The sequence below is a fragment of the Oncorhynchus nerka genome, linkage group LG17 (assembly GCF_034236695.1).
Source record: "Oncorhynchus nerka isolate Pitt River linkage group LG17, Oner_Uvic_2.0, whole genome shotgun sequence".
Lineage (NCBI taxonomy): Eukaryota > Metazoa > Chordata > Actinopteri > Salmoniformes > Salmonidae > Oncorhynchus > Oncorhynchus nerka.
In genome coordinates this window covers 34,053,596-34,076,573 of record NC_088412.1, presented here as the reverse complement: position 1 = coordinate 34,076,573, position 22,978 = coordinate 34,053,596, and the positions used below count along the sequence as shown (strand labels likewise).

The following is a 22,978-nucleotide window of genomic DNA, read 5'->3' as shown; positions in this document are numbered from 1 at the left end:
CCAGTGAGATATACCTGCTCGAGTATGTGCTACGGGTGGGTGCTGCAATGGTGACCAGTGAGCTGAGATAAGACGGGACTTTACCTAGCAAAGACGTATAGATGACCTGGAGCCAGTTGGTTTGGCGACGAATATGAAGCGAGGGCCAGCCAACGAGAGCATACAGGTCACAGTGGTGGGGCTTTGGTGACAAAACGAATGGCACTGTGATAGACTGCATCCAATTTGCTGAGTAGAGTGTTGGAGGCTATTTTGTAAATGACATCGCCGAAGTCAAGGACCGGTAGGATAGTCAGTTTTACGAGGGTATGTTTGGCAGCATGAGTAAAGGATGCTTTGTTGCGAAATAGGAAGCCAATTCTAGATTTAATTTTGGATTGGAGATGCTTAAATGTGAGTCTGGAAGGAGAGTTTACAGTCTAACTAGACACCTAGGTATTTGTAGTTGTCCACATATTTTAAGTCAGAACCGTCCAGAGTAGTGATGTTGGACGGGCGGGCAGGTGTGGGCAGCGATCGGTTGAAGAGCATGCATTTAGTTTTACTTGCATTTAAGAGCAGTTGGAGGCCACGGAAGGAGAGTTGTATGGTATTGATGCTCGTCTGGAGGTTAATTAACACAGTGTCCAAAGAAGGGCCAGATGTATACAAAATGGTGTCGTCTGCGTAGAGGTGGATCAGAGAATCACCAGCAGCATTGATGTATACTGAGAAAATAGTCAGCCCGAGAATTGAACCCTGTGGTACCCCCATAGAGACTGCCAGAGTTCCGGACCACAGTCCCTCCGATTTGACACATTGAACTCTGTCTGAGAAGTAGTTGGTGAACCAGGCGAGGCAGTCATTTGAGAAACCAAGGCTGTTGAGTCTGCCGATAAGAATGTGGTGATTGACAGATTCAAAAGCCTTGGCCAGGTCGATGAATACAGCTGCACAGTATTGTCTCTTATCGATGGCGGTTATGATATCGTTTAGGACCTTGAGCGTGGCTTAGGCGCACCCATGACCAGCTCAGAAACCAGATTGCGTAGTGGAGGAGGTACGGTGGGATTCGAAATGGTCGATGATCTGTTTGTTAACTTGGCTTTCGAAGACCTTAGAAAGGCAGGGTAGGATATATATAGGTCTGTAGCAGTTTGGGTCTAGATTGTCTCCCCCTTTGAAGAGGGGGATGACCACGGCAGCTTTCCAATCTTTGGGGATCTCAGACGAAACGGAAGAGAGGTTGAACTGGGGTTGCAACAATTTCGGCAGATAATTCTAGAGAGGTTCCAGAATGTCCATCCCAGCTGATTTGTAGGGTTCCAGATTTTGTAGCTCTTTCAGAACATCAGCTATCTGGATTTGGGTGAAAGAGAAATGGGGAGGCTTTGGCAAGTTGCTGTGGGGGGTGCAGGGCTGTTGGCCGGGATAGGGGTAGCCAGGTGGAAAGCATGGCCAGCCGTAGAAAAATGCTTGTTGAAATTCTCAAAAGTAATAGTCACCCAGTAAAATCCTACTTGAGTAAAAGTCTTAAAGTATTTGGTTTTCAATATACTTAAATATCAAAAGTAAATGTAATCGATAAAATATACTTAAGAATCAAAAGTATGAATAATTTCAAATTCATTTTATTAAGCAAACCAGACAGAAACATTTTTTAAAAATTTTTATTTTACATTTAAGGATAACCAGGGGCATGCTCCAACACTTAGACATCATTTACAAATAAAGCATGTGTTTAGTGAGTCCGCCAGATCAGAGGCAGTAGGGAAGACCAGGGATGTTCTCTTGATAAGATTGTGAATTGGACCCTTTTCCTGTCCTGCTAAGCATTCAAAATGTAACAAGTACTTTTGGGTGTCAGGGAAAATGTAAGGACTAAAAAGTACATCATTTTGTAAGGACTTTCAACAAATGTAAGGACATTCAACTTACTCTGGATAGCTGTAATAGTACAATGCATGAGGTGCATTTTCGAAAATGGGTAGTACATCAGCAGTTTTCCTCTTGACATGTCAGTCATTGCAGACCTTCGAGAGCTATTTATAACTTTTCAGAAATGTCCAGATCAACTGGCTAGGTGTTTTAGCCCATTGATTTTGTTGTAATGTTTGAGTTACTCAGTTATCACACCGAACACATAAGACATAGCAAAAGTGTACAATTGCAGGAAATAACCTTTAAAACTGCAAAATATTCTCTCCAACCCATGGCAAAGTGTGTAGAATTGCAGGGAATGAGCTTTAAACTGAAGGGGAAAAAACCATGCTATGGCAAAATGTAGGCCTGTGGAATTAGAGGATATAAGCTTTATGAAACCTGAAAAATTACAGATGTTCCCCAATGATGGGGCCAAAGTGAAAAAGTTTGTGAACCCCGGGTCTATAGCAATAATTTGGAAATATAATTCATGAATTGTGTAGCCCAATAACCAACTGGGGATCAGGATGATAACATTTATTGACTGCCAACAAGAAAAGATTGCATACTGTGAAATAAAGGAAACACCAACATAAAGTGTCTTTATAGGGTGTTGGGCCACCACGAGCCAGAACAGCTTCAATGTGCCTTAAGTGTCTGGAAATCTTTTGGATGGATACGACACCATTCTTCCATGAGAAATTCCATCATTTGTTTTTGTTTTTTATGGTGGTGGAAAATGCTGTCTCGGGCACTGCTCCAGAATCTCTTGAGATCTGGTGACTGACACACAGAAACACACACACGCACCCTTTAAACCCCCAATGCTCCTTTGAGACCCCACTTTCAAAGTCACTGAGCTCTCTTCTAGCCATGGTAGCCAAAACAATGGGCAACTGGGCATTTTCATACATGACCCTAAGAATGATGGAATGTAAATTGCTTATGTAACTCAGGAACCACACCAGTGTGGAAGCAGCTGCTTTCAGTATACTTTGTGCCCCTCATTTAATCGTGTTTCCTTTATTTTGTCAGTTACCTGTAGCCTACTTCCACTGAGAAGCAAGCACCCACAAGGGGGCATTCAAATGTTTTTGGTTTCAACTGGAGGCTTTTTGGTCAATAATTGACCCCAAACTGTTTTTCCAGACCTGTTTTAGTGTCTGAACCCAGCATCAGTCAAAATGACCGTTTCAATAGCCTATAATACTGTAAACCCATACAAATGAATAGGAATAAGCTATATATGGATGTGCCATGTGAGCCTTCTAAACAGCAGCTTGGGAGAGCCCTCTAAGTTCCAAAGAGATTGCACTACTTAGGCTATATGAAGACAAAAACATTGTTATATAGAGCTATATGAAAGGTCCTAATCAGTGATATATACGGTCATATGGATATTTGTGTTGCCTCTGGGCAGAATATATGTCAATGAAGGCATAAATCTGCATATTTTGAATTAGAATAGGCCAAAAATATGTATCTTAATCACCACAGAAATGAGCATATTCAGTGGTCATTGCATGGTATAGGGTTATCTGTCCCCTCGAGCGCTGTCTAGCTTGCTGAAACGCGCCCTTGGGACTGTAGGGGCTTTCTCATCGTTTGACACAGTGGTCCGCACCCAAAAGGTGCAGCCCATTCCATTCAAGTCCAATTCAAACACAAATATCCTTATCTTAGTATTCTAACAACATGAAAATGACTTGTGCATACGTCATATTTAGCTTAAAAGGTTGGTCCAGATGACCTCAGAGTACACAATGAATGAGTCCAATAGATATTTGAATAAGTGACCTTCAATTTATAAGGGAACCTGCTGAAAACTAATATAGTCCTGATGCAAAAATCGACCTCAAAACTTCAAAGAATTACATTTTCATATCAGCCAACATGGATGTTTTGCAAATAACCCAGGATTTTACAAAAATACCATGTATTTAATCCAACCCCTATTGGCTGAAAGTAAAGTCGCTCGGTTGTGTTGATTTGTGTTGATGAGTGTTGCTGAGCAACCTGCATTTGCACAAACAGTGGAGGTGACACAGTGACTTAATTGTTTGTTCAAACTCGGGGGGGGTCATCCTTGTTCTGGGTATTTGCCATCATCCTGCTGGTCCCTTTTTCTTCTTTTCACTTTCTCTGAGTTAGGCTATGACACGGCCCTGAAAGAGAAAATGTTGCCATATGCATTGTTCTTCATTTTGAAAAGGTATTTTGTTATCTTTAGCCGCAGGTTTATAAAAATTGGCCTCCAATCGAAAACGGAAATCATATCTTAAACCGCTCATAAAATAATTTGTACTCAAATTACAGGTCTTGACACCCTTAAGGTAAACCCTTTGCAGATGCCTTTAAGATTTATGAGACCAACCATTCTGCTGGCTAAGGCTATGTGGAACAAGAAGCTCTCAGTATCAGTGCAGAATTAGACGTTCATCCACGTTCTCCAAACGGCAAATTTCAATGTGTTTTTGTTGCTCTATATTGTTCCATTAAAATTCCAGTAAAATTTTGAGGTTAAGGTTAAGTTTAGGCACTCATTCGGAATGGTTAAGGTAAGGGTTAAAACATTAGGTTTAGGCACTCATTCAGGATGGTTAAGGTAAGGGTTAAAACATTAGGTTTAGGCACTCTTTCCAAATGGTTAAGGTAAGGGTTAAAACGTTAGGTTTAGGCACTCTTTCCGGATGGTTAAGGTAAGGGTTAAAACATTAGGTTTATGCACTCATTCCGGATGGTTAAGGTAAGGGTTAAAACATTAGGTTTATGCACTCATTCCGGATGGTTAAGGTAAGGGTTAAAACATTAGGTTTATGCACTCATTCCGGATGGTTTAAGGTTAAAACATTAGGGTTCCGGATGGTTAAGGTAAGGGTTAAAACATTAGGTTTATGCACTCTTTCCGGATGGTTAAGGTAAGGGTTAAAACATTAGGTTTAACGGATGGTTTAAGGGTTAAAACATTAGGTTTATGCACTCTTTCCAAATGGTTAAGGTAAGGGTTAAAACATTAGGTTTATGCACTCTTTCCGGATGGTTAAGGTAAGGGTTAAAACATTAGGTTTATGCACTCTTTCCGGATGGTTAAGGTAAGGGTTAAAACATTAGGTTTACGCACTCTTTCCGGATGGTTAAGGTAAGGGTTAAAACATTAGGTTTATGCACTCTTTCCGGATGGTTAAGGTAAGGGTTAAAACATTAGGTTTAGGCACTCTTTCCAAATGGTGTGAGTGTGCCATCTTGCACAGGTCGATTTAGTCTATTCCCTACAGACGCGTTCATAACACCTAGGTTAAAATAACAAAACCAAATGTGAAACAACTATATTAATAGGTCAAAACACATATGAAACATTCAAGGATATTTAGCAAGCGAGCTGTTTTTAGCTAATTTGTCATGGCAGATAAACATTGGGGTTATTTTACCTTGTCAACCAATTGAAAGATAAAGTTTGGCCACCAACTGGACCTCCATCACATTTTTTAACTAGGCACAGTTAAGAACAAATTCTTAAATTCAATAACAGCGGGTTTACTGCCTTGTTCAGGGGTAGAGCAACAGATTTTTACCTTGTCAGCTCGGGGATTTGATCTTGCAACCTTTGAGTTACTAGTCGAATGCTCTAACCACTAGGCTACTGCGCCCCTTTCAATCACCCATGTGGGTATATACTCGTAAAAATCAGGGAGTAGATGTGAGAGACGGGACTTGGAGCGTGTCAAGTGTCTAAAATAGAACCAAGTTCTATTCCGAATTCTATTTTACCACCTGGCTACGAAGACGCCCGTTGACACGTACAAGCAGTTTGGATTAAATGACTGAATAACATGTATGTAACAGTATAACTTTAGACGGTCCCCTCGCCCATACACGGGCGCGAACCAGGGACCTTCTGCACACATCACCCACTGACACCCACGAAGCATCGTTACCCATCGCTCCACAAAACCCGCGACCCTTGCAGAGCAAGGGGAACTACTACTTCAAGGTCTCAGAGTAAGTGACGTCACCGATTGAAACGCTATTTAGTGCGCACCGCTAACTAAGCTAGCCGTTTCACATCCGTTACATATGTGTACATTTATTTTGCAAAGCTCGCACACACAACTTGGGCAGTCTGGTCAGCATGTACGGGTTATTAAGGTAAAAATAACAAAGGTAAAAAATAACAAACCAGTGTCCACGACTAGGAGTGCAACAAGCTCTCACAGTCTCATGTCAGATTTGGACATTCATCCATGTTTCTCAAACACCAAATTCTGAATGTCAAATGTCGAAGTGTTTGGCTTCTTCTCTGAATCGTTCCAGGGTTACATTCAGGCATTAACTCTGAATGACCATGGTAAGGGTTTGGGATTAGGCTTAAAACAAAAATATAAAAAACAACCGTCTATTTCTGGATTCAAATATGTAACCAGAGGCAGATGCTTGCATGCACCATACCTACTTGACCCTAGTGTCTAGTTTCCATTTCATCTCACAATGTCCTTTAAACATGGATGGACATCAAATACTGAGTATCATGGGTAACCTGCCTGGGGATCGATAACGCAAACTTCTGAACCAGAGTCATGGGATAGCGCCCTTCCACCACCCCTGCCCACTTTATGGTTTGCTCATTTGCTGCCCCTAGTGGCTAGTTTTGAAGGCATTTCCCAACATATAACGCAAACAGTGGTTGGTAATTCAAATCTCAGGACAACTTTTTTTAAATTCTCTAATTAGCAACTTTTCAAATACTTACTACTTTTTATCTACTTTGCAACTACTTAGCCTGTTAGCTAACCCTATCCCTAACCTTAACCATTTTAGCTAACCCTTCCCCTAACCCTAAACTTAACCCTTTAATCTGACTCCTAAAAAACCCTAACTTTAACCCTAACCCCTAGCCTAGCTAACATTAGCCAGCGAGCTAATGTTAGCCACCTAGCCACCTAGCTAGAATTCTTAACATATCATACATTTTGAAAATTCATAACATTTCGTATGTTGTGAAAATTCGTAACATATAATAGGAATTGCAATTCATAACATATCATATGAAATGAGTGATGGACATCCACAAATTAATGCATACCATATAAAACATAACATATACTAAATGGGGTGTCTCTGATTTATGTACAGAATAATACGAAATGCTCTGAGACCAGGTTGCCTCAGAATATGAATATTCTTCCTATTTCGACTTCAATCTATTCAACACAATCATTCATTGATTCATACATAGATAATGAATTAATGTAGGCCTATCATGCTTTCGTCATAACATGCAGGTTTAGAACCCAGTAAACAAGTGATTAATTTATGTAAACTGTTGTATGTCTAAAATAAATTAGACAATCAATTCCGAGGGAAACAAATGGGTGATCTTATCCATTTCAATTCAAATGTTAGATAGTATAAATCAATGTGGCAACTACTGTATAAATAACTTAATAGCTCGCAACTTAAAATTGTAAACTGTTCATTGAACCTCGGAATAGGCCTAACGTAGGCTATAAAGTGTAAGGACATACAGTATATGATTTAATAGACGAGTGCAAAAAAATGATCCGGCATAGTTTTCAAACCCAGGGTCATATGATGCTCCAAACGTTTTAGCATTTGTTATTGGAACTCTCCGGTTCGTGGTGGTCAGATTTTTTTTTTTTTCATTTCTTCTTTTTTCCACTTCATCCGCCGGTTCTGGAACCAGATTTTAATATGTCTCTCCGTCAGGTTGAGTGTGGTGGCCAGTTCATATCTGCGAGGCCTGGAGATATACTTGTTAAAGAGGAACTCCTTCTCCAGCTCCAATATCTGAGCCCGGCTGTACGCGGTGCGGCTCCGCTTGTGTTGGTCTGTGTTCTCGGAATGACCACCTTAAAAAAAGACTATACAAGGTTACAAGGAGTGTGGCTATTTTTTCAGTTAATTTATCTTGATTTTTATGCATTTTTACTCTTATACTTTAACCCTATTTATTCTAGGTTAGGCCTAGTTTTGATGCCTTGTGAAACCTTTGCTCTGCTCCCTCATCTCTCATTTAATTTCACCTGTCAGACACAAAATCGATTCAAAACACAAGTGTAGGCCTAATAAAAATCAATAGAGAACAATTTCACAATTATGACAGGCAGATAAAACAAATATTGTAATAATGAAGTAGCCCCAAAGTAGCCTGCTCACCTGGGAGTGATTGATACGAGTGAACTCTGGAGCTCCTCATCCAGGAGAATGACAAGTGTCCCAGGGACTCTCCCCCCACTACTGGGCTGTCTCCTGGATGGTAGTCGTCCGGTACACGACCCTGGCCTGTCAGGTATTCCTGGTCCTGGGTCTGACCAGGGCTCGAGTGCTGACAGGGAGGTAGATCGTAGGGCAGTAAAGTTTCCTTACTCTCGTGTTCGACAGAGGCACAAGCGGGAATGGGGATCCGTACCTGCTCCGTGTCGCCGCTGTAGCGGCAGGAGGGCGGGTTATAGTCATACTCCTCCCGTAACGGCAGTTGGAAGCGCCCACCATCATAAATACCCGAAGTATCCATTACTGAGCAAATTTCCCCAGCGATAATGTTTAGGACGTTTATGTATGTCCCTGCTATATATCCTTCAAGTGAGGCCACAACCTGGAGTGCACTTATGAGTGCATACCTGACCCTAGTCACGTGACTGACACTAAACGAATAACTGGGCTATCGGCCAGTAGGGGCTATTAAATGACGGTGTTTGGAGGTCCAAAACATTTCTGGGTTGGGATTGTTGTATAGTTCTTAAAAGAGCCATCCCATTTATGGTTCTTCAGAGATCCTAAAATAGTTCCCCTATCACTCTCAATAACCTTATTTGGTTCCAACTTGCAACTTAATTTTTGAGTGTACTTACATATGTTCCCAGTTGTTCCATAAATGGCGCTGGTGTTATTTTATCAGCTAAGCCAGTCATGGTGAATGACAGCTTTACATACGTATTTACAAAGGAAATCAATTAAACACCACTTTGAGTACGAAAGGTGGGTGAAGTAGCCCTACATTTCATGCAACAAGTCATAGTGAATTTATGCAATTGAATACGGTTCTGTAAGACTACATATAGGCCTCCAAGAATCTGTTCTTGTCGAATTAATTTTTATAATGTGAATATATTATTCCATTTAGTAAATATCAAGCATGTCTGATTTAGGTATAATCTTTTGTAGTTGTTCAAAATGTGCACATTTTTACCAAACAAATAGGCTAAAAGGTAGAAAAAAGTTTCGTGTTTCAGGTTAAAACAAACATGTAAGTTAACATGGCTGTAAGGCCGGTAAGTTTCATGTTGGGACTTTTAAGTTTGTGATTCATTCCCCTCTGGAAATATAGGTTACATTTAGCATCAGCGCAAACCTTGGTAAATCTGCCTGCTTTAGGGTTTTAGGCCTTGTTTGCATATTTCCCAGGGTGCCTTACAAGAGAATATTTGAGTTACAAGTACCACCCATGACTGTTGTTTGCTAGTTACAGAGAGATGAGCGTTGAATTCATTCCATTTTAATTCAGTGGCTATCACTAAAGGATATATTTTCTTGTTAAATTAATGTTAAATAAAGGAAATTAATGGTCCGAAGTGATGATGTTGCCATGAAAATTAAGTTCTTCATGAGAATACATAATTCATAAGGCTTTATTTTGAGGAATCTAGTTTTACCCAAATACAGTGGCTGAATCTCATTTCACAGGCCATATCAGTCCTGCAAATCGCATTACGCTCTGTTGTAATGTGATGTCTGTTATCCTATTGGGATCCAGCCAGAGTGGGGACATCCCAGCGTTCGGGAATATTTCTTCACCTTAATGCCAGGGTTGAGAAAACGGCGACATGAGACTACCTTAAAGATATAAACTGGAGCAACCATTTCAGTAGCGGGTGCAATAAATCCATGTAACAAATTGGAATATTTTTTTAATAATGTTATTTATATTTCAGTAGCATATGATTAAGTAATCAATCAATGTGCATGAAAAAACTAAGATATTGAAACAAAGAATTCTAAATATCAACCTACATGCTGGGAAATACAGGTAACTGCCAAAAAAAAGGAAACACCAACATAAAGCCACCACGAGCCAGGACAGCTTCACTTGCACCTTGGCATATATTCTACAAGTGTATGTAACTCTATAGGAGGGACGCGACATCATTCTTCCATGAGGAATTCCATAATTTGGTGTTTTGTTCAGCCAGGTCACGTCCATCCCTGTCCGATAATGTCGGAAGAGGGCGTGGAAACTGGCCACTAGGGGCAACAGTGAGCGCTGTTAACTTCAAGTAAGTTTTGGTTTTGCTAGGGAGTTGACAGGGATGGCAGATAACAATAAGCATTCCAAAGTTTGAGTCCAGCGATAGAAACGTGTTTTTTCTATATGTTTTTAAGTCTATCCCAAACCTTAACCCTTACCTTAACCATTCAGAGTTAATGCCTAACCTTAACCTTAAACACTTTGAATATTGATGTTTGAGAAACATGGATGAACGTCTAATTCTGACGTGAGACTGTGAGAGCTGGTAGGTTTTGTTGATGATGGTGGAAAAATCTGTCTCAAGCGCGCTCCAAAATCTCTTATAAGTGTTGAATTGGGTTGAGAGCTGATGACTGAGACAGCCATGGCATATGATTTACATCGTTTTCATTCTCATTAAACCAATCAGTGACCACTCATGCCCTGTGGATGGGGGCATTGTCATCCGATAGGGGCATAGCCATGGTAGCCAAAATAATGGCCTGCTCAGCATTTTTATACATGACCCTAAGCATGATGGGATATTAATTGTTTCATTAACTTAGGAACCACACCTGTTTAGAAGCACCTGCTTTTATTATACTTTGTATCCGTTATTTACTCAAGTGATTCCATTATTTTGGCAGTTACCTGTATGGTAATGATGGATGCGATTTTGGTTCAACTCTGGTTATTAACACCAACACTGGGGTTATTTTACACCACTGTGTGTTAATTTAACTCTTTACAGTGTTAATGTAACTACTGATTCATCACTAGAAATGTTCAACTGAAAAATCAAGTTAACACTGGCCAATTTGCTGTGTGCTATGAAATGGACACATCTGCAGGCTTCCATACATTTCAAGAACCTTTTAGAATTCATAAGAACCTCAGATGCCATGTCAAGAACCGCACACTTAACTCAAAGGTTCTTTATCAGTCAAGGAAAAACAATTGAAGAACTTTTACTTTTGTCAGTGTAGGGTAGTGATTAGTAATAATGTCATACACACACACACACACACACACAAAGAAATGTGCCATTATACAACTGAATATAACAATTGCCCTATAACATCTCTATTCTGGTGGTATAGTTATTCATAAGTCACTTGAGCTAAAGTACATTACTCTGCATCAAAATAACGTGTTATCATTATTATGTTGCAGTGGTCTGCAATTTGGTCTTTCTGAAATGTATTTAATCGATATCATCATATTCAGTTCATTGTTCTCTGTTTTGTAGAGCTATATTAATTTATTCAGCCACTAAATGATAAGAAGCAACTCTAATCCAACAAATTAATGGACACTTTAGAAAAGGCACATTATGAAGAGCATGGCTAAAGTTACTGGCACATATTGTGTGGTGACCAGGATACCACTAGACTAAGTCATCAATGACAGCATTGATGGGACACGTGTCCAGAATTCACAGTTTCATCACCAATTGAAACAAGTAAGCTCCTCACCGGACACTCCTGGCCCCTATAGGCTACGCAGGTGTAACGGATGTGAAACGGCTAGCTTAGTTAGCGGTGCGCGCTAAATAGCGTTTCAATCGGTGACGTCACCGATTGAGACCTTGAAGTAGTGGTTCCCCTTGCTCTGCAAGGGGCGCGGTTTTGTGGAGCGATAGGTAACTATGCTTCGTGGGTGACTGTTGTTGATGTGTGCAGAGGGTCCTTGGTTCGAGCCCGGGTATGGGCGAGGGGACGGTTTAAATACGGTTACATTGATGCTGTTGACCCGGATCACTGGTTGCTGCGGAAAAGGAGGAGGTCAAAAGGGGGGTGAGTGTAACGGATGTGAAACGGCTAGTCACTCGAAGGCCTTGGACTCAGAAGAGAAGGTTGTCACATTTATCGAGTGCCAGAATTGTACTTCAAATCAAAAATCCAAATTAATTCAAAGTTTACGGGCAAAGAGAAAACGGTTTATCACGGTTTATGATTTAGGCCAATATGCAATTTGTTTAAAGTCATGCCACAGGAATTTACACAACTGCTTCATGCTATTCCTTTTCTTTGACTGTAGTCAATAACTTGACTGGCTTACACGACTGTGATGGTGTTTTTGAGAGTTTCGTTTGTCTCCCCAGATAGTCTTGCCATGGCCTGAAGGTATAATAAACATGAGCTTCAGGCTATTATAGTGGACTGACAGTTCGAGGTCAGGGCCGTGAGTCTGAAAAGGGGGAGACTTTCCCAAAACTGCAGTTCCTTTGTTAACCAGTTTTAATGGGCCGGTGGTCTTTCACTCTCACACCTGCAAGGGGTGAACTCTAATTCGATTAATAGGAACTTCAATATATATTCATTAGGTGGCTTTCCCTCGATAATATATGATCACCAGCGGGATGTGAAAAGAGACCATTTATTCCTGGTCTGAATGGACCTGCGTGGGACCAAAACTTCACCTGCTTCCCTTCTCAATTAGGAATGTATCCCAAACGTCGACTCAAACGAGTTAAATTAACCGTTAGATAATTTCCTATCGCCTTTCCTACGTAATCCTTCCATTTACAGCGTGCCCCTTCAATTTACCATAAACTGAAAGGTTCAAATAGTGCTTAATGAAACAGTGACCAAATCGTTCTCTCTCCCTCCGAGGAACCCTGTAGCTGTCTCTTCAAAGCCCCCAGAGTCTGCAGCCGTCGGGGGTCCACTGCTAAATGCGAGTCCCAAGGCAGGACAATCTAACCTGTCAAAGCCTTTGCCCAGTTCTATGTATCCTTGTTCTGTGGTTTCGAAGGAATTGCAGCATAATCAGCCAACGTGGGACTGAAACAGCAATTAAACTCCGTTTGGTCAAGCAACATAACATGGACGATAGAGGCCTAGCTAGTTTAAGATGAATGCACTAACTCTACATCGCTCTGGATAAGAGTGTCTCTTAAATGATAAAAATGGAAATGTCTATTATCCCGGGGATTAACAGGACATGGCGTTGTGGGCAGGATCAATTATAGGCCTAGTACTTTATGTAGCTACTGTTCAAATAAAGGCCAGATATCAATAATAACGTAATAATAATGGTGGTGTTAATAATAATAATAATTTAAAAATAATGAATAACGAATGTAGGTCTACTGAAATGGAAATATAACAAACATATTTATTTAGACTTTTGTTCAATTTCAGATGACCAATTTTAAATTATATTAGGCTTAGGCCTGCCTATGCATTTGAGTCTGAGTTGAAATAGGTCAGTTTAGGTTACATGTTAGTTTTCTCTAATGCTTTATATCATAATTTGACATTTCTTAAATTTGTCTTATATTTTTATAATGGGAAGGGGTTGATGAGAATGTGTGTGAGTGAGAGTTGTTAAGTATAGAAAACAAGTGAACTCTCATTAAGTGCCAGTATAGTTCATGAACAGTGAATGAACTCTTTATCAACCTCCTCAGAGAGGGACACAACAACGTGGTTAACCCAAGTAGGAGCATCCCCCTGTGGGTTGGACACTGCATACCCTAGTCCAAGGAACATACTGACATTTTAAGATTTTTAAACCAGCGATTATTGATCTTCTTAAAATGAGTATAGATTACTAACCTTAAAGTTAAACACTTTGAATATTGATGTTTGAGAAACATGGATGAACGTCTAATTCTGACGTGAGACTGTGAGAGCTGGTAGGTTTTGTTGATGATGGTGGAAAAATCTGGCTCATGCGCGCTCCAAAATCTCCTATAAGTGTTCTATTGGGTTGAGAGCTGATGACTGAGACAGCCATGGCATATGATTGTCATTCTCATCAAACCAATCAGTGACCACTCATGCCCCGTGGATGGGGGCATTGTCATCCGATAGGGGCATATAGCCATGGTAGCCAAAATAATGGCCTGCTCAGCATTTTTATACATGACCCTAAGCATGATGAACAAAACAGTTCTTGACACAAGCCGGTGCACCTGGCACCTACAACCATACCCGTTCAAGGCTTAAACATTCTTATTTAACCTGGCTCCTCCCTTTCACCTACACTGATTAAAGTGGATTTCAAAAGTGACATCAATAAGGGATCATCTTTCACCTGGATTCACCTGGTCAGTCTATGAGATGGAAAGAGCAGGTGTTCATAATATTTTGTAAACTCAGTGTACATAATGGAGGAGGGTTTCCCAACTGGCAGCCCGTGGGTAGTTTTATTTGACTTCACAAGTTTTCTGAGCAAAGAAATAGAACATAAAGACTAAAAATCAGCTCCAATCGATTTTAATTTGGGGGAATCTGTTCCCAAGTATTCCCACAGACGTGATCACATACAAATGTAAGCAATGGTTGTTTTAATCAAACATTCTGTTTGCGTTTCTTGCGGTCAATTTGCAATCTACGCATTTGTAATTATGTTACCACGACCATCCACACAAGAAAACAAATCAGCCCGCGACTGAATAGTTGATGATCCCTGTACTAGAGTATCTTCCTCGGGATGTAAGTTAAGGTTAACGTGGATGGAAATCTGATACTGTTTATCTTAGCGTCTCTGGTCACCTGCCTGTGATGACGTCCAATATGCTCTTTGAAATGGTCTCATGATAAAATGTGTGTAATTATTATATTAAATTAAAAAAATGTCAAAATACAGACTAAACATACATTTCTTGACAAATATATCAAACACAAAAGCTCTACTAATATGCTATGACGATAGCCTGTAAGGATTGCATCAAAGATCTACCATGCCAACCCTTAAAATAAAAATGTTTTGTCTGAGATACAACTCACCAATGTTTTATTAGAATAAATACAAATATACATATTATATACACATACTAGTCTACTATGTACATACAATTTCACGTGGAAAAATAAGAACTGAAACAGAGTGGATCAACGGCCATCATATTTACACTGATAAGAATGATATCAAGCATCGTATGACAACCACTGAGGAGGTACAACTTTGACGTTGGGTTGAACCCTGAAGGATTTAGCGTCACTGTTTGAAAAAAAATGTTTCAACAAATAAAACATGTATTCACAGTTAACATAAAATGAACGCACGAATAGGCCTAGATAATGTAACCAGGGGAAACCAATGATATTTCCAGTACTTCTTCTCAGACTGAAAGTAGCATCTCATGGCCCGGAGGTCGTCTGGTGTTGCAGAATTCGTGATGAACCATGGTAGACTAAGTGCCAGTAGTGTAATGGAAGTCTGTGCAGTGACAGTCTGAGATGCCCTCAGATTGGGGAGATATGTTTCTCCTCTGACGCTGATGCAGGGGATAAAGATTCCTCGTCCTCAGACCTTGGGTAATCCATGTGACCGCTTGCGCACTTACAACCGTTGTGCGCGCTCCTCTGTGTGCCCTTGCCCTCCTTCTTGTGTTTCACCCTCCGGTTCTGGAACCAGATTTTCACCTGTTTCTCCGAGAGGTTCAGATAAGTTGCTATTTCAATTCTTCTGAGCCTGGAAAGATACATGTTGGAGGAGAACTCCCTCTCCAGTTCCAATAGTTGTGTGCTGGTGAAAGCCGTGCGCATTCTCTTGCCATTCTGGATGTGACTGCTCTCAGAGGGGCCTGATGGAGACAGGACAACAATTTAGCCAACCATTATAGTTCTATTCCAAATTTCTAACACTGCAGTACATGTTTTATGCAATACATTGCATTGGTTTTACTGTGCGTAATTGGATATACTAAATAACTAACAGACATGATGTAGTGGTTCAATTAAAATGTGTCGCTCTAATTTCAAAGGTTGAATTGACAGATTGTTATATTGCAGATACAGGTGGTCAGAGAGCATATAGTCTTACCTATGGAGAGACAGTGGTAACTCATGGGGTCTGTGACGCTGTACATGGGCTTGTAGACAGGCGTGCAGACAGGGCGTGCAGACGGGTGCGCAAGTGGCGGAGACTGTTGGTGGTGTGATATCCTCTGACAATATTGGGGCTCCGCTCTCGGGAACTGACTCTTCAGCATCGAAATGCCGCTGCGGGGAGAGTGGAGGTGGGACGTGACGCAAAGCGGACAGACGCAGAAAGTGCCGCTTTTCCTGGACGGGCACACTGGCGCGGTGACCGTCATCATGGTGGGCGAGTGCATACTGATGGGGAAGAGAAAGTCTTGTCGTGGATGCTCGTTAAGAGGTATGGGTCGCACCGTGTCCTTGATAATCAAAGAGTCGACATAAAATGACCTAGACATGGCTGCAGAACGATACGCGGTCAGTATTGATCCTTGCACAAGCTGTTGGCCGTTTTGTCATCTGAAGCCCTTGGGATCTCGGAAGGTGCTTATGTTTGATAGTTAAACAAAAGGGACCCCGGAGAGGGCTGGCCCTAGCGTCATCCACGTGCGCACCCGGCTCAGTATGCTCTTCTGCAAAACCACGTGATGCCTCAGAGAACTTCCAATCAAAATTTCCACATTCGCTAATTTGACCACAAATGAAAAACCATGTTAATAACAAGTCACACAAAAACATAATGTGATTGAGCAAAGTTAGTTAGCAAAGTAATATGTATCTAGTATCATCAGCTGCCTTGGTGACGCGTGGGTGACCCATTTCGTTACATTCCCAATAACATATGCTAACCATGTGTATGTGACCAACACAATTTGATTTGATTTGAATAGTGCGCACTTCTGCAATGTTTCCCCCAAAATTGGCTGTAGGGCCTACACCTGTTCACGTTCGATTCAAAGGTGAACTTGACCGATAGGTTACATCTATTCATATAAGAGTAGGTCTATAGATAAAACTTAATTACAAACATCTGAAATAGCCTATTGGAGTTGAAAAGCCCCAACCACCATATCAACCTCCATCATCATATCAATCGTCAGTCTCTAAATACAGCTTTCAGCAAACTGAGATACAAAAAAAACCGCATTATCATCTAGAATGTGAGCAGTTGTCTTAAGGGCTAAGGGTGACATTTCCAAACGAATTATAACTCTGGTACTGTATAACCACAGACTTGATCGTCCATAACACTGTAGCAGGTTATTCGTTTTGATACAAAATTCCCATTATTGAGCAAATTATGCTTAGATATTTACTTTATAATTAACATAATTGTATTGCCCTATCCTTGTATATGGTGACAATAAGCGTACGTCTACTTTATATGTGAAAGTTTATTTGTGGTTGTAAATCTCGTGACTAAACGGACTAATAATTGCAGAATAATCATACACTGCATGCGTCCTTTTGGTAAAGATTTCGGGTCCAACGTTTAAGAATTATGAATGCCTGCCGTCTGGGTGGTGCCTATATAACAGTGATTAGGATTCAATTAGAAAGTGTTTGTTATGTTGGGTTTATGCCGGGTAAACAGGCAGCTATTTCAGAAATATGTTAATCCCTTATCTTGTGACAATAATTATCGAGTTTGATCTCCAGGCGGGTGAGTCACCAGTGGGTTTAACTTCTACTTTCATCTGCGGACAAACGCCTCGAACCTCCAGACAGAGCGCGGGAAGGCGAGCCGCGCGCGCCCTTTGCGAGTTTTAATGGCGCAAACATTACAGGCGCAAACATCCATTTAGCCTTTTGATCAAACAAATGGTAAGTAGGCCTACAAGCTACAATAGTTCAGTTTAAGGATTACAATACGGAGGTCAAACTGGACTGACTATAAACAGCACCAGGTTGGCTGCACATTTTCCAATTGAACTATGTCTCCAAGATCATACACTTATATTTTTGTGGGGTTTATGTCTGTTTTGCTCTACGTGTAAATTAGCTTTATAGGGAAGGGAACATGGTCAATTCGTTGTCTGTGTTTTTCTGCTAATTTGGGGGAGCAACCAGTGGGTGACCAGTGCTGATACGAATTGGCATCTTTAAACGAATTAGAATATGACTTTAAGATGGAATAAATGACAGAAAACAAACACGTCTGTCACGCAGACTGTAATTGCTATAATAAAGTGAACACAGCGTATGACACGAGGGGCGCTCTGGGTTGTTATGGTACGGAGAACTGTTTCAAATGAGAGAGTGAGAGTGATATATATATATATATAAGAAAGAAATAAAGATATACAGAAAGAGAAGAAAGAAAGAGAGAGGGAGAGAGAGAACAAACCAGCCGGAATGATGTGTGGCGCGCGCCCTCATCACACCATCTTAGCTCCAATATTATTTTTCCAGAATTGTGCAAGATAAAATGTCATTGTCTATTAAGTAATCCCACAAATGAGATCCTTTATGAGTCTATAATGAGCTCTAATTGCCACGACTAGTCGAGCCACGTGGAAGGGTTTAGCAGGCATTAAGCCGTTAGGTACAGAGCACAGGCTGTTACCTTGCCATTACTTTCATAATTCGAGGAGAAAATTAGTCCATTTAAGGGAAAAATCCTTTGATTCTTTTTATTCTGCTCGGGGTGACAGGACTACCTACAGCTTTGTCCGCTTCAGTTAAAAAGCGGGTGCAACAAATGGGACCGTTACCAAATTGCCCGCTTAAAAACGTCAGAGTGAAAAGAATGTCAGAAATCCACAAAGCTCCAAGAGCCCCACTGCAATGAGTTCCCTCTCCCATGTTGTGAGGAAACTATATACATAATCCAGCAGCCGTTATTGCAGACAGAACCATTCAAGTCATGTTGATGTGGCAATTAATCATGTACCCATTCAGTATGATGAAGATTAAGTATTAATAAATCACACTTCAAGAATGAATATACACTGCTTAGTCCTACACATATTAGCCGTTGATATTTTCCTCTCAGTGGGAAGATAAACCACGCATTTGCTTGTGTGTGTGGAGTGGACACAAGGCTTTGAGTTTCTCAAGAACAAAAACACACACATGTTAAAGTGCAGTGCTGAGGCAGTCCCTCTCATTCGCAGTCTTATGCCGTGAAGAAGTCCATTAATGTTTTGTTGAACAAGCGTCATTAACTTGTATTAACGCCTTTTTACAAAAGTTGCATTGTTACACAGGGCCGGCTTGCGGCCCATCTTGGCCAATACAGTGGGTGATTTCCCCCTTTATTAGTAACCAGGCAACAGATCCTGAATAGCAACACTCGGGTCCTCAATATAGTTTTCAATGGCGATGGGAAAATGAACAATGATCCTGCGGACAACATAATGGCGCAGTGACTTTTCATTAACAATTACTTCGTAAATGTGAATAGCAGCTGCAGTGGCTACTCTCGATCTCATGGGATTCAGAGAAAAGAGAGAGTGAGCGAAAGAGCCAGTAGGAGGAAATTCAATAGGATTCTGCAAGAGTCTGGTCGCACTGAATGTGGATTCTAATTTATATCTCAATGAATAATTCGATTTCTATGCAGAAATGAGTATTACATAATTACACAAATAGCGTGACGACCAAGATTAAATTTTAAAAATCTTTGAGCGCATCAGACCATCCATTAGTTTATGCCATGAGAGAGAAATTGGGATATTTTTGTGCACAGAACATTGGATAAACGTTATTAGGCCTAAATGTGAAGCAAAACCAGGGAGAACAACAGCCCCCTCGCATTTAAGATGGAAGGTCAAGGCCGACCGCGGTACTGCAGGCAATATTTTATTATTATATATATTTTTTAGTGGGTAACTGAAGGCATTGTTAGCAGAAAACAGGATCCCCCATTATAGTGAATGGAAAAAGTGTAATCTTCGTGGTCAATTTTCATGTGAATATAAAAGTGTTTTTGAGGACAATCATAGTAGCCTACCAATAATTGCTTCCAATATGTAATGAACATGATGGGAGGCAGAGAGCTGATTTCAAGCGCAGGGCGCAGCAGGTGTTTATTTGTAAAGGACCACAGGAGGCGGCAGGTAGCTGGGTCCAGGGGCAGGTAGAAGGTCATACACAGGGGGTCCAAAAAGGCAAGAGTACAGGCAGGGAAAAGGCTAGTAACATTTTCCGGGAGATCGGGCAATAGGTTGATAACAGGAAATCCGATAAAGTACAGGCAGGGAAAAGGCAAAAGGCGTCGTTAGTGAGGCAGGCAAAAACTATCATAGACAGGAGGTTTAAATTACGGGAAAACCAGAGCTCCGAATAGAAGTGTGACACAAACAAAACCGCCACCACCCAATGATGGGGTGCAAAGAACTGAACTATATAGTGTGTGATTAAGACATACAAGTGTGTGAACAGGTGATCAGAATTCAGGTGATTGGGATCTGGAGAGTGAGCTGCGTTCAGGGGATCTACGTGTTTGAGAGTGAGTTGGAAGCAGACGTTACGCAATACACCAGAGGGGTAACATAGACTTTTAAAGTAGCTAGATGAACTGAGCAAAAACGGGGGAATCAATGTTTTTCCATGTCATTTTATCAAACAATTTAAATGCGATGACGTTGAATCAACATGGAAAACTGTATTTCAAGGCCTACCTTCAAACACAGTGCCTCTTTGCTTGACATCATGGGAAAATCAAAAGAAATCAGCCAAGACCTGAGAAAGAAAACGGTAGACCTCCACAAGTCTGGTTCATCCTTGGGAGCAATTTCCAAACACCTGAAAGTACCACGTTCATCTGTACAAACAATAGTACACAAGTATAAACACCATGGGACCACGCAGTCGTCATACCGCTCAGGAAGGAGACGCGTTCTGTCTCCTAGAGATGAATGTACTTTGGTGTGAAAGGGCAAATCAATCCCAGAACAACAGCAAAGGACCTATTGAAGATGCTGGAGGAAACAGGTACAAAAGTATCTATATACACAGTAAAACGAGTCCTATATTGACATAACCTGAAAGGCCGCTCAGCAAGGAAGAAGGAAGCCACTACTCCAAAACCGCCATAAAAAAAGCCAGACTCGGGTTTGCAACTGCACATTTGGACAAAGATCATACTTTTTGGAGAAATGTCCTCTGGTCTGATGAAACAAAAATAGAACTGTTTGGCCATAATGACCATCATTATGATTGGAGGAAAAGGGGGAGGTTTGCAAGCCGAAGTACACCATCCCAACTGTGAAGCACAGGGGTGGCAGCATCACGCTGTGGAGGTGCTTTGCTGCAGGAGAGACTGGTGCACTTCACAAAATAGATGGCTTCATGAGGAAGGAATATTATGTGGATATATTGAAGCAACATCTCAAGACATCAGGAAGTTAAAGCTTGGTCTCAAATGGGTCTTCCAAATGGACAATGACCCCAAGCATACTTTCAAAATAAGGCTTAAGGACAACAAAGTCATGGTATTGGAGTGGCCATCACAAAGCCCTGACCTAAATCCTATAGAAACTTTGTGGGCAGAACTGAAAAGGCATGTGCGAGCAAAGAGGCCTACAAACCTGACTCAGTTACACTAGCTCTGTCAGAAGGAATGGGCCAAAATTCACCCAACTTATTGTGGGAAGCTTGTGGAAGGCTACCTGAAACGTTTGACCCACGTTAAAGAATTTAAAGGCAATGCTACCTAATACTAATTGAGTGTACGTAAACTTCTGACCCACTGGAAATGTGATGATAGAAATAAAAGCTGAAATGAATAATTCTCTCTACTATTATTCTGACATTTCACATTCTTAATATAAGTGGTGATCCTAACTGACCTAAAACAGGGAATTTTTACTAGGATTAAATGTCAGGAATTGTGAAAACTGAATTTCTTTTTGCACCAAACTTCAACTCTATGTCCTTGAACCTATTATTTGTTTTTAAATCGCACACAGAAGAAGTTTATAAGGATCATTTAGCTGCCAATGGCTGTCAACTTGAGTTACGGGGTGGCAGGGTAGCCTAGTAGTTAGAGCGTTAGACTAGTAATTGGAAGGTTGCAAGTTCAAACCTCCGAGCTGACAAGGTACAAATCTGGCGTTCTGCCCCTGAACAGGCAGTTAACCCACTGTTCCTAGGCAGTCATTGAAAATAAGAATTTGTTCTTAACTGACTTGCCTACTTAAATAACTAAAAAAACTCAAGCATTAAGCTAGTCTACAACATCACTTCCTCTTGTACATCTTATTTGGCTTCAGTGTGCTATTGAGTCTTCACCTAGGAATGAATGGTGTCACGTGATCAATGGCTTTGTCCATTTATATATACAGTCATTAAGCAAAATCAAGAATTCAAAATAAGGGTTTCGCTCCTCATTCAGAATTGTCAAACTTGGAACTTGATACTCTGGCAAACCATTTTTAATAGGCCCTATAAGGCTTTATTCAATATAATTCAGCATATTTTCATTTAACATGGAAGCTATTTTGCCCTAAATTTGAATAGAAAACACCATTCCAGACAATCCTCAGGACAGTGACACCCACAACACTGGGTGAGCCTGGTGAACAAAGCCACTTCCAGGCCTCCATTGTTGGGCCGGAGAGATGCGCTCAGCTCCCACTAATTAGAGCGACGTTTCTGGACCTCAGCGAGCTGCTCAGCCGAGGCACTCGAGACTGAGGTGTGTCCGTCAAGCAAGAAGTGTCTGGACGGGCCCTGGTCTCCCCTTTCTGCCTCTTTTCTTCCTTCCAAAAGACTAAGCAAATAGTCATTACTGAGCCAAAATGAGCTACAGAAAATAAAATAACCCTTATAGCAATCTCCTCTTGCTTGAGTTGCCAAAGAAAATATCCTTCCTCATTTTAATAAGAAGATATTTCAGAAGTTGCCCTGTGACGCATCTCTGTTCTGTCCTCAGTGTATTAATGGTTATTGTTGTTAGGGACAATATTGGGATCATGTACTCTCTTTCTAGTCACTCTGGACATCAATACAGTGTTATTTAATGAGTGATATATTACCATAATAATTGCATTATTGTTCACCATACACAAAACATTTAATTTTAGATCCTTGTCTCCCCTCGCTACAGACGGCTATATCGGTCCACTAATACAGGACTTAGTAAAGGCCCAGTGCACGATCTTTGTGAAGAATT

At 40.9% G+C, this 22,978-nt stretch overlaps 2 protein-coding genes across 2 annotated transcripts; both read right to left on the bottom strand.

The window, feature by feature from the left end:
• Positions 1-6,767: 6,767 nt before the first annotated feature.
• LOC115145492 (pancreas/duodenum homeobox protein 1-like) lies at positions 6,768-8,468 on the bottom strand. Its single transcript, XM_029687027.2, has 2 exons — positions 8,077-8,468; positions 6,768-7,769 (listed from the first exon to the last, which is right to left on the bottom strand). The coding sequence occupies exons 1-2, from the start codon at positions 8,432-8,434 to the stop codon at positions 7,543-7,545; spliced, it is 585 nt and encodes a 194-aa protein (XP_029542887.1). The 5' UTR covers positions 8,435-8,468; the 3' UTR covers positions 6,768-7,542.
• A 6,405-nt stretch (positions 8,469-14,873) lies between these two features.
• Positions 14,874-16,365, bottom strand: LOC115145491 (GS homeobox 2-like). Its single transcript, XM_065002778.1, has 2 exons — positions 15,923-16,365; positions 14,874-15,683 (listed from the first exon to the last, which is right to left on the bottom strand). Exons 1-2 carry the CDS (start codon positions 16,314-16,316, stop codon positions 15,343-15,345), a joined length of 735 nt encoding a protein of 244 aa, XP_064858850.1. The 5' UTR covers positions 16,317-16,365; the 3' UTR covers positions 14,874-15,342.
• Between the last annotated feature and the right edge of the window lie 6,613 nt (positions 16,366-22,978).